The 12,166-nt window shown below is 40.2% G+C and overlaps 1 protein-coding gene across 2 annotated transcripts in view; it reads right to left on the bottom strand.

Moving 5' to 3' along the window:
• Nucleotides 1-12,166, bottom strand: part of RORB (RAR related orphan receptor B) — a 181,837-nt gene that overhangs the window by 35,336 nt on the left and 134,335 nt on the right. For both annotated transcript variants that reach the window (XM_029203888.1, XM_029203887.1), the window contains exons 3-4: nucleotides 10,452-10,593; nucleotides 1,793-2,194 (exon numbers count right to left, since the gene is read on the bottom strand). In XM_029203888.1, coding sequence (XP_029059721.1) covers nucleotides 1,793-2,194; nucleotides 10,452-10,593 — 544 coding nt within the window. The remainder of the gene's footprint in view (nucleotides 1-1,792; nucleotides 2,195-10,451; nucleotides 10,594-12,166) is intronic.

Here is a 12,166-nt window from a genome sequence, read left to right as displayed (position 1 = left end):
CTATTGATTGACAATGCAGTTTGTGAATATTAAGCCCATAGCAAGTAGCAGGATAATGGATAAGCACAAGGACTCCAGAATCAGACAGCCTGGAATGGAAGTTGCCTCTATCATTTAGTAACCAAAGGACCCTGGGCAGGTCATGAGACATCTCTGAGCCTCTGTCTCCACATCTGTAAAATGGGAGTGATAGTCTTACTTATCATATAAGATGCTTGTGAAAATTAAATGTGTGTGAAGTGCCTGCGACACAGTCACAGGTTAAGGAGAGCAACATAATGAATATTTTTGTTATTAGAGCTGATGTGTAGTTTTCTACGTCTCTCAGTTGTGGATGTCGTCACAGGTGCTATGTCAACCACTTCTTTACTCCCTGCCACAGGCTGAATTGCTAAGAGAGAAAAATAGCGTTTCAGGTTTTATAACTGTGTCACGTCACTTCTTCCTCAACCAGATGGTAGAAGTAGCCAAGATACATATGGCGTGTCCTTCGTTATGTGTTCACATCAACTTTATTTAAAACACTCGTAGGCTTTAGGCTCCTACTCACAGTTTAGACAGAGAAGGTGATTGAACACGTGGTGGGCAAGTGAGAACAGCTCAGAGTTACTGAGCACTTGCGGAGTGCCAAACATGGCTCTGTTTTACAAGTATTGACTCATTTAATTCTTACAACAACGGTGTGATCTGTGAGCTAACATTTTTTGAGAAAAAAAAAACCCCAAAAAACAAGATGAGCAAACCAGGATTGAGAGACTTGCTTCAGCTCAAATAACAGGCGACGGATCCAGGATTTGAATTCAGGTAGCCTGGTTCTTAACCACTCTTTTCTGCCACCTCTCAGGGCAAGATGGCAGTCTCAAAGACTCCCGAGCTCCACACCGCTTTCCCTGTGCACTAAGTACTGCGTGAAGCCTGCTGTAGCCACTGCCTGCTAGCTCCTCCGGGCTACTGTTAACACACAGCTCTGTTACCCAGGAGGGTAATGTGTTAAACCTACATCCATATTTTTATGGCAATTAGTTAATAAAATCAACTGATTAGACGGTTAACAGACTCCTAAGCCTAACAGGGTAAAACAAAGCGGCGACAGGTCAGAAGAGAGAGTGCACTCTTGAAGACCACTCCTTAAGAAGGATGTTGCAGAAGCAGGAGGGTCTGCAACCGAAGCAACTGTGCCTGGGACTTGCCCTGCTCAGAGGGGCTTATTTGTTGCCCTTCTGTAATATTCCAGACTACACTTATTTTATTGCCAGTAATTCAGACTCTATTCCCACGTAGAATTCTTGAATTCAGATTTACAAGAGGCTTAGAGGTCTTCTGGTCTACCCCTCTGCCTTTACACAGAAGGAAACTGAGGTTTGTCCCCAGTTATCTTAGATGGAGAGTTGGAGCCCTGTTCATTCAGTTACTACATACTGCTTCTATATCCCTTAGCTATTTCACTTTTAATAGCATCACTTTGAACACTTGCGGAAATTTTCTTGTTTATACCAATAACATTTTTCCTTCAGTGATGAACCCAAATTCAACAGATAGCATCTGTTCCTTACAGATAACATCTTTCTATTTATGATTTTTTTCTTTCTTCCTTTGCTTGAAATAAACTTTTATGGGCCATGGGAACAGTGACAGTTATTAGACTATATTTTAAAATCAATTAGTTTCCTCACTAGAAGCCATAAATGCAAGTAATTCAACTTAGACCTAAGAAAATGATCTTACTAAACAGGACCAAGGCGATTTCAAAGTAGAATTTCCAAAAATGAGCCATAAGGAGATTTCCACTTACCGATTTCAGTCATGGTTATCCCTGGTGCTAACTGCCCGTTGTTGAAAGAACTATAGGTAAACAAGTTGGGTACGGATGTGAGGTCATAGATAGGTTCTTGCTTTATCTGTTTGATTCCAGTCACGTCAAGTCCTGACTGATCAGGGGACGGCTGGCCGGAATCCACGTTGTAATAACCCTCGGACTTGGGCAGGTCCATGACGTGTCCGTTGGCGTAAGTGCCACTGGCCTCGTTGCTCAGGTTGCTGAGGCCATTGCTGATGCTGCTGCTGTACACCCTGGCGAGGGCTTCCGCCTCCCCACTCTGCTGCTGCCGCTGCTCCTGCAGCCGCTGCTGGTGCTTCTGCACCTCAGCATACAGGCTGTCCCTCTGCTTCTTGGACATCCTCCCAAACTTCACAGCTGGGTGGGAGACAAAAGCAGAAAACAGCACTTGAGGTTCTCACTCGCATTAACCACCTCAAGTCCAAGGGCTCATGGATGGCTGTCCCCTCAACATAAAATGCACCAAGTCCCAGTACCAAAGCCCAAGAGTCCATTCGCTTGCACTCCACATTTGATAAAAGGTTATATTCACGGGTGTCTGTACTGGTTTATGTGCATAGTGAGAACTAAATCTAAGCTAGGAAGAAAGGTACAAACTTATAGATGTATTTCTCATTGACACGAAGTTAGAAGGCATATTTCCTCGTTCTTTCTTACTTGCGGGGAAAAAAAAGAATTCACGAAAACCCAAAACTACCACATAGTACCTATTCAAATGTAGACCAACACTCATTATTAGCTTCCCTCCTGAGCATTACAGTTTCTAGATTGCCAGATAGGACCCTACTATTTCACTATTTTCTAAACAGCACGTTGGGTAAGACCAAGGATGTGAAGCAGGGTGAGAAACACAATTTCAAGGAAACCACATCATTTGCCTTCGATTGGATTTGGGGATCAAATGAAAACAATCTTTGGAAAATAGCAATTTTGTGAATACGATACCCAGCAAGTGAGACAACGGTAACCCTTCCTTTCTTATTCTACCGTCCCCAAGTTTTATACTGCCCCTCTCTTCTGGAAAAATCCTTAACCATCCTGAGGAAGAAGGAGAAAGAGGCTCTGTCAGTGGTCACAGAGTAGTACAAAGATGCTTTGATCTGAATTCATTGTTTCTTATAGAGCTTAACCTCCTGAACTGTTGTGGATCGAGACATTTTTCCTCACATGCTGTCAACTCCCGTTTAAGGCTGTGAACATCCGGAGTCGAGGGGCCACCTTATCTGAATCATCAAGCATGATGTCGTTCGGCTCATGTTAATGGTAGGGACTATGGTAAACTTAGAGGTTCCCTTTTGAGATTCTGCTTTCTTTTCTTTTGTGACACTGTTCCCGTCACTGGCTGGTGGTGGGAGCTCAGAGAATGTGGGAAGAAGAGAATGGAGAGTAGAAATAGGTCCAATTTCTGGATTCAGTCAGTAGAGTTGATGAGAATAACTTCTGAGAATGACTAAATGGTGAAGTGCTTAAGAACTCTCCAGCACCAAGGGGCCACAGAAGAGACTCCTGTTGTGAAACAGCTGCCGTTTTACCCCCCAATATTCCTCCAATATTCATTTTCTCTTTCCAGTGGTTATAGAGCTACCAAAGTTTATCTGAGCATAGGCTGTTCGGAATGGAGACCACATTTCCCAACCTCCCTCACTGCCAGGTGTGTCTCTGTGATGAAGTTCTGGATAACAGGGAGTAAATGGAAGCGCTGCATGCAGGTGTGTCCTGAGGCTCGCCATTCTCCTCCTTTCTGCCTGCTGGATTGTGGATGTGAGGGATGGATTTAGAGCAGCCCAAACTCTTCCTATCTCCTTAATCTTGGAAAACCTGTGTTCTGGCTTTCTGACACTGCCTAAGTAGGAAAACCAAGTGGCAATTATCCACTAATTTTTCTGAATAAAGACAAGTAATCGGGTTAATCCAGACCAAACTCCCCATGCCACCTCAGTTGTCATTTTTATAGGTATTTTTTTAATGATTTTGTTCCTCTATTTCTTTCTTTTTTTTTTTTTTAACATCTTTATTGGAGTATAATTACTTTACAAGGGTGTGTCAGTTTCTGCTTTATAACAAAGTGAATCAGCTATACATATACATATATACCCATATCTCTTCCCTCTTGCGTCTCCCTCCTGCCCTCCCTATCCCACCCCTCTAGGTGGACACAAAGCACCGAGCTGATCTCCCTGTGCTATGTGGCTATGGATAAAGAAGATGTGGCACATATATAGAATGGAATATAACTCAGCTATAAAAAGAAATGAAATTGAGTTATTTGTAGTGAGGTGGATGGACCTAGAGTCTGTCATACAGAGTGAAGTAAGTCAGAAAGAGAAAAACAAATACCTATGCTAACACATATGTATGGAATTTATAGGGTTTTGAATCACTGTGTTTAACTTTGTAGAGACAGGGCATTAAATTCTGTTTCTCAGAGACAAATATATTTGCTTCCTAACTGTAGTGGTATTTTCAGCTTGTCCATGGACAGAATTCTGTAGTTGCTTTTAGAGAAAGCTTTCTATCTTTATCGTTCCAAATAATTTACTCTATATCATTCTCTAGGGGGAAAAAAACCCTTTTAGTATACGAAAAGAATAAATCATGGTAAGTTTTGATTCAGAAAAAACTTTTTCCCCCCAAGAAATGTCACATGCTTCTCCATTCGCTCACCCCCTGTCCTTTGCATTCCTGTAGATTCGGAACAGCTCTTTGTGACAGAGATAGAGAGGTGAATCCAAAATTTATGTCTACTGCTGTAGGTTAAGATTTTTGTTTTGGCTGGAGTAGACCTACTTTCTGACTTACTTTAGTAGAATAGTTTTGCATTTATTCATTTAAAATTTATAGGGAGAAAAAATTAAGAACGAGGAACTCTTCTGACATGGAGACAGAAATGTAGTGGCTCTTTTTAAACCTTTTTCCAAACCTAAACCTTGCTTTAGATTTCTATACACTTTAGGTGAAATACACATTGTAGTAGGTTGACTGCGTTAGTAACCCTGATGCTTCTTGCCTATTTGCCTGCTCTACCCCATGTAAATTTGCAGTGCCCTTTCATTCTGTGCAGGCATCCTGCTCCATCCCCTTGCCTCAGGGTCATATGATCTGCTCTGGAGCAATGGGATATTGACATATGTGACACAAACGGAGGCTTAAAAAGTGCTTGTGTGATTGAGTGCCCCACCATGAAAAGGACATGCCTACACTAGTTTGCTGAAGGATAAGATATGTGAAACAGAGCAGAACCATCTCAGGCAAGGCCAACTACAAACAGGAGAGCTGTAGAACTGACCTGTAGCTGACAGCAGATACGGAAACGAGCCCAGTCAAGACCCTATACTGAACAATTTTAGGTTCAGAATTCTGCTGTTAACCATAAGACCTCACAATCAAAGCTAACAGTGTCAAATAAGTATGCTGCCAAGCTCTTTGCCCTGTAAACACCCGAAAACCCACTCAATGGTGAATAGTTATGCCTCTTCCAAAAAAAATTGACTTATCAAGTCACTGAGCAATTTAAATATTTTCAAAGAAAAAACTTAAAGCTCCACAACATTTTGGAATTATCAGGCTTCATCCTAAATCAAGGACTTTGCCGACAATGACTATAATACTATTTTAGAATCAATTTTCCATTCATTTCAGAAACACCGATGAGCCAGTGTTTCAGTTTTATGCCCCTTCCTGTAATAAAAGTGGTGACATATTTGGGAAAAAATTATAGTACTTGGCAAAATAAAGTTACTGAACTTTCCTGATATAAAAATAATTTCTTGTCATTATTTGTAAATACATTTATTGTATTCATGGGCCTATGTTTTCAATTTCATTTGTTTATTATACAGCAGGTTCTTATTACTTATCTATTTTACACATATTAGTGTATATATGTCAATCCCAATCTCCCAATTCATCCCACCCCCCACCCCCGCTTTCCCCCCCTTGGTGTCCACACGTTTGTTCTCTACATCTGTGTCTCTATTTCTACCTTGCAAACCGGTTCATCTGTACCATTTTTCTAGATTCCACATATATGCGTTAATATATGATAGTTGTTTTTCTCTTTCTGACTTAACTTCACTCTGTATGACAGTCTCTAGGTCCATCCACGTCTCTACAAATGACTTCATGGGCCTATTTTAACAAAGGCTATATTTCTATTATATTTTCAAGTATTTGCATTCTTCTTACCACTACCCATTAATCAGAATGGCACATAGTTTACGTGTTTGACCCTCTCAAACTTGAATTATTCTGTTAATGAGATTCACTTGAGTATGGAGACAGCCTCTTGTTAAACTGCTAGCTCTCAAAGAAACTAGCACAATTTGTATACATTGCAAGTGCTTTATAAATATTCAGTGATGATAGTATTTGCTCATGGTATGCTCTCAACCCTCATTTTGATCCCACACTAGCAAAGAACCATTTTACGCAAAAGTATTGGAAATCTTTTCATATCTATTTGAATTGTGGGATTCTAAATGGAATGGAAGTTTTTGGAGTAACTATACAACAAAGATGATGCTTCTTCAAAGATTTCTGCTTCCTACCACATGACAACTAGACACATGTTTTTGGTATCAAGAGGAACCCCCTTGTAGAACTATCATCTATGACTTTCCATAGGCCTTTTGGAAATTATTTTATCTTACTATCTTTGGCTGTGAAATGCTTTATGTTTATATCTCACTACTTATCAAGGAAACTAGTCTTAATTTAACTTTAAAATTTCAAGGCTATGCCTTTTTATAGTGCTTTAAGATTTGTAGAAAAAAATCGGATTCAGTCTACCCAACCCTATTCATAATTTTAAAACATTCTCTCTTCCCCTTCACTTATCCAACAGAACTTCCTGTGATTATGGAATGTTCCCTGCACTTTCCAATATGGTAGCCACAAGGCACATGTGGCTTTGAGCACTTGAAATATAGCTAGTGTGACTGAAGAACTAAACTTTAAATTTTATTTAATTGTAATAAATCTAAACTTAAATTTAAATAGCAACACGTGGATACCATACTGGACCATGCCATTCTGGATAACAAGAAGCTAAATCTGTGACACCTGCCCGTGTAGGGCAGCTTCCATTTTTTCATAGAGGCATGTCACTTAGGAGGACACATACTTCATTATTGCAAGGTGAGTATAATGCTTTTTCTTTGGGGTGCAATATCTTCCTATTGATGCCAAAATATTTTCTGTTTTTTTTTTTTTGGTAGTGCTAATACACCTCACACTGAAGATTCCGGCAACAAACATTTGTGAAGGGTCCAGTTAAAAAAAAGAAATAAATACAATGGTGGAGAAGATTCAGTGCACATACGTATGCCATCACTTCACACACACGTATACATGCAATACCTTCACCTTTTTATACACATAAACACATGTGTATGAATTCCAAGTGGATTTGACTTTTGATTCTTTGCCAATGCTAAATTCGAACAAATTTGTTACTGCTGAGTTTGTTGTCTACTCATTCTCTCCCATGACTAATACGCCACTATAGAAGCTGAAATTCAGGAGAGAATGAAAGTCCAGCGGAGTCAACAGTTATATCAAGCCATCTACTAGCAGTCATATTGTTTTAGTGACCAGGTATGGTGAAGTAAATATTCTTGGAGCCAGGCATAACTGACAGAAAACAAATGCAAATATTAAAACGAAGATGCTACTTTATGTCTGAGGGAAGCTGGGTGGTGTGTATATAGAAGTTAGGTGTGAGGGCATCTTACCTTGGCTACTGGTACTACTGCTAAAGCACTTTGAAAATATCTGCTTCGTCAGTAGAAGGTAGGTACAATAAATTAGTGGCAGGACACATACTACCTCTTACTCTGGAGCCCTTACTAGACATAGCTAGTTAACCATAACCTCAGGGCTTCATAATCCTTTGATACCACATACTAGGCATTACTTATCAATAGGAGATAAAACCTGTTTAGCTTCCCAGGTATTACTGTGACTTATTTAGTTTAAAGTACCCTATATATTCAAGGCTTATAACAAACTTCCTCTATATAAACAGTAAAGAAGAATTTGTTTTCCCATCGACAGAATCATGTTTTTCTTCTGCTGAAGCCTCTTCTCCTCATTCCCAGCTACTACTATCACACCTGAGCATTTCTCCTCGCCATTAATCTGACACAAGCCATGCTTAGGGGGCATTTTGAAAGATATCCCTGGAAGCCTCAAGATTGCCTCTGGACCTAAAATTAAGATGGATCATTATCCTTAATCCTCAGCATCCTTAGATACTATCTTGCTTTTTCTTGCACAGAAGTTTATGCTGTAGTAAATTTCTTCCCCCTTGAGAATAGACTGCGGCTCTATCCATAAACGATCCCCACGTCCCCACCCCCGCCCCTACAATATATTTCTTTTATGTCATGCGATTCAGACAACCTCTTAGATTTTGTGGGCTGACGTCACTGAATCTGCCTTGGACCATATGCCCATCCCTTGCTCATGATTCTGTTCACCAGCACAGACCCACATGATCTCTCTTTCCAAATAGATACTTCCTTTTATTGTAGGAAGAAGCAACAAAGGCAAATACTCAATGGCTTAGTCTCTCTGTAGAATTATTAATGAAACTTTTCAGATACTGTCAATTATTATGCTGACTCCATATTACAGAAATGAAGTGCAAAATTATCAACTCGAATTCCCACAGAACTTCACTAAAGAAATTCTGAAAACCATTTAACCTCCACCCTCCACTTTCTTCACTTTAGTTATGTGCAAGTACACAGGGCTACAAATTTACCCTACAAGTAAATGTATGTGATTAGCAAATCTAGAAAAACAAAACAAACAAAATCAGCTAATATATAGAAAAGTTTTGGAAACCTACATCTTGTAGCTTTAGAAGCTACCTATAAACTGGAAGGCTCAACGTCAGATTCTTTTTATTTTGGGGGTTAAATATATCTCATTGGTATACTTTTGTGCAAGACAAGTTTATGTGGGTTGGAAATTAGAGAAATGGTAAACAAAAATTCAAGATGCAACTATCTGGAGAACGCAAGCTAAGAAGTAAACAGTGTATATGTTTAGATCCCATCTATGCAGAGTTAAATTTATCCAAATGACTAAAAGGCCCACATTTAATTCAATAACTCATAAAATCCCTTTATACCAAGAGATAGTGCATGCCAATTATCTATATTTCTTTAAAATCTAGAAGTATTTCTTTTTTTCTTTCTTTTTTGGTCCACACTGCCTTGAACTTCATTCCAGGGAGTGTGACCAGAGACACAGAATCCACAGTGATTCACGTAAAGAGAATGAGTATCAGGGGCTTTGTCTGTGTCTCAGGCTCTAGGTAAAAGAGAATTCCATGATTCATTCAACAAACACTTAGGTGCCTGCTTTTAACCAGACCCTGAGGGTACAGTGGCAACAAGACAGAAATGGCCCCAGGACACAGGGCTGCTCATAACCCAGTACAGGAGTGCTACGGCCAACGTCAGTGGGGAAAGACTTCGTTTAGATGAAAACTTAAAAATGGACACAAAGCTAGATGAAATTCTTTGTGTGAGTTTATTTGTCCTCTTTCATTAATCTAAGAAGTTCAGTTGGGGTGCCAAGCCACCCATTTGGATTGGGCGTGAAGGTGGAGTACACACTTGAGTCTATTCTGAAAATGACACCATCTACAGAACCCTTCTAAGACGTGCAGCTCTGCTACAGCCTTTCTGATCTTCATCATGCCTCTGAATAGTCCACATCCATTAATGGAGCTTCTGGGCTTCCTACAGAAGCAAGGTCTGTTCCTTAGCATCTCCACATACCAAGCAACTTGTGCACCAGTCAGACTTACCCAGTGACCAAGTGGTCCAGGTCTGCCTGGGACTTTCCAGTTTTAGCTCAGAAAATCTCACATCCCAGGAAGTCCCTCATTCACAGGCAAACTTGGACAAGTGGTAACCTTTAGATCTAGGACTACGTGGCTTTCACCTAACCTAGTTAGCACAGGTTGCTCCGTGAGCTACAGAAAAGCCTTTCCTTTCTTCCTATGTTATAGGCAATACTATATATTTATTTGCTCTTACTTTTCCTCTTAATACACTGCCAGCAAGTGGTTTTCTTTTCTTCTTATCCCTTTGTCTAGAATTCTTCCAGCAGCTTAAACAGACTCCAGCAAAGCATCCATTTGATGCATCCATAAGATTCAAGCCATTTCTGTTTAATCATGTCACTGCCCTAGAGTGACATATACGTGTTAGCCTGTATATTATTTATACTTTCTGGCTCTGAAATTGTTTTTAATGGAAAATTCTTTTTCAGTTATCCAGCCTTGTAATTAAATAATTTTGAATGAAAAAAAGAAAAGCATACATTTGAAAGCCTTCTTTTTTCTTTTACATCTTTACTGGAGTATAATTGCTTTACAATGCTGTGTTAGTTTCTGCTCTATAACAAAGTGAATCAGCTATATGTATACATATATCCTCATATCTCCTCCCTCTTGCATCTCCCTCCCGCCCTCCCTATCCCACCCCTCTAGGTGGTCACAAAGCACTGAGCTGATCTCCCCGTGCTATGCGGCTGCTTCCCACTAGCTCTCTGTTTTGAAAGCCTTTAAGTAAGAAGTAGGAAGGCGAAGCCTTACCATCTCTCGACATTCCTAGGGCAAGACACTTCTGCAGTCGGCAGTGTTGGCAACGGTTTCTGTTGGTTCTGTCAATTAAACAGTTTCTCTGCCTCGGGCAGGAGTAAGAGGCATTGTTCTGCTGGCTCCTTCTAAAGAATCCCTAGAGGGAGAAAGAGAATGGGAGGGAGATATATTTATAAGAAGCGGCCATTAACAGAGATGATAGCTACATTTTCTACAGTGAACGTCGTTAACTGAGTTCACTTTTTAAACTTCTTTGGCTACCTCTCCTTGGACTGCTTACAGATGTTTCTACTGGGGAAAATTTGGACTCTCTGTAGAGATATGAAGGTATCATCCATTCATTCATTCATTCATTCAATCAATGTGTACTAAAGACATCCGTGCTGTTTTATGCACAGTAAAAGAGAGTTCCTGCCCCCAGAGAGCAGTGGGAAGGGAGTGGCAGAAGGGAGTGTCACGTAGGACAGAACTTCATGGGGACAATAACACAGGAGTGTGTCAAGTGCTGTGGGAGTGAGGATCTCTGGGTACTGAGTAGTGTGGGTTCAATATGCGCCACTATCTTCCTAGTTTCTAAGATGCATTTTTATCCATTTGGAAATTTTTTGTATTTGGCCAGAATGTATCTGGAAGGTTGTTTTTCTAAGCAGTGATGTACCTTAGAGTCAACCACATCTTTGAATAAAGGAAATATGGTATAAAAACTGCTCAGCAGAAAACAGACAATAAGTAAAAGCTGAATGAATGCTCTCTGCTTGGACTCAGGCTGTAGCGATCTAGGAGGTCTTCATGCAAGTACATTTAGGTCCTTCTGGTACAAAACGAACTGCCTTGGACCATACATCACCCTTATAACTAAACCCACAGCTAAGTCTATTATTTTTTTAATTCTTTGGATACCACCCACCTTAGTTCTCTTACCAAAAATCCTACTGGGGTAAATAAACATTTTCTCCAGAGATATGAAAGTATCCTTCACCCATTCATTCACCTATTTAATTAGTTTCCCTCATCACTCCTTGTCCTTGAATTACAATAAAGCAAAAGTGCAAAGTGCTACAAACAAAGCAGTGATCTACAAATAGATTTACCAAGAGAAATTTTAGGAAAAGATATCTTGTACTATCATCTCTCGGAAGGAGGAAGCCTAGAAAATGTCCAGGGTGGTCATGCAATGCCCATCTCGCTGAGAGGCCTGGAAGAGGTCACTTGACTTCTGTCAAACAGTTTCCTCAACTATCAATGGGAGGATAGTGCAGGGCTGGGACTAGGGTGAGACTGGTGAGGCAATCACCTTGGTCACACATTTAAGGGTTGCCAAAAGATGTGGTACTCAGGATAAACATTTTAACACTGATTTTACATGTTACAAATCAACATTAATGCAAACTCCCCAAAAGTTTACATAAAAACAGAATTAAAATTATCAATTTTCCTTTTGCCTCAGGCTTCCATATGGCTTGGCAAGGCACTGTAACAGAGAGCTTGGCCAACCTTATGAAAAGCCTCAGGAAAGGATGAGTGGCCAAGTACCTCCTTAGAGAGGAGTGCCAATTGGTTTTGTGGTTGTAATCCTCAAGCCATTCAACAAGAGCTAGTTTTGCCCCCACAGATCCATGCGTATTATTTATTTAATGAACCAGTGGTGGCAAAATAAGATATCCAATTGGCCAGTTTGCATGAACTCATGGAGCCCTTAAACAAGAGAT

The sequence above is a fragment of the Monodon monoceros genome, unplaced genomic scaffold (assembly GCF_005190385.1).
Source record: "Monodon monoceros isolate NGI ecotype Baffin Bay Population unplaced genomic scaffold, NGI_Narwhal_1 Super_Scaffold_5, whole genome shotgun sequence".
Lineage (NCBI taxonomy): Eukaryota > Metazoa > Chordata > Mammalia > Artiodactyla > Monodontidae > Monodon > Monodon monoceros.
The sequence above is the reverse complement of the archived record's forward strand: the minus strand, read 5'-3'. Positions and strand labels throughout refer to the sequence as shown.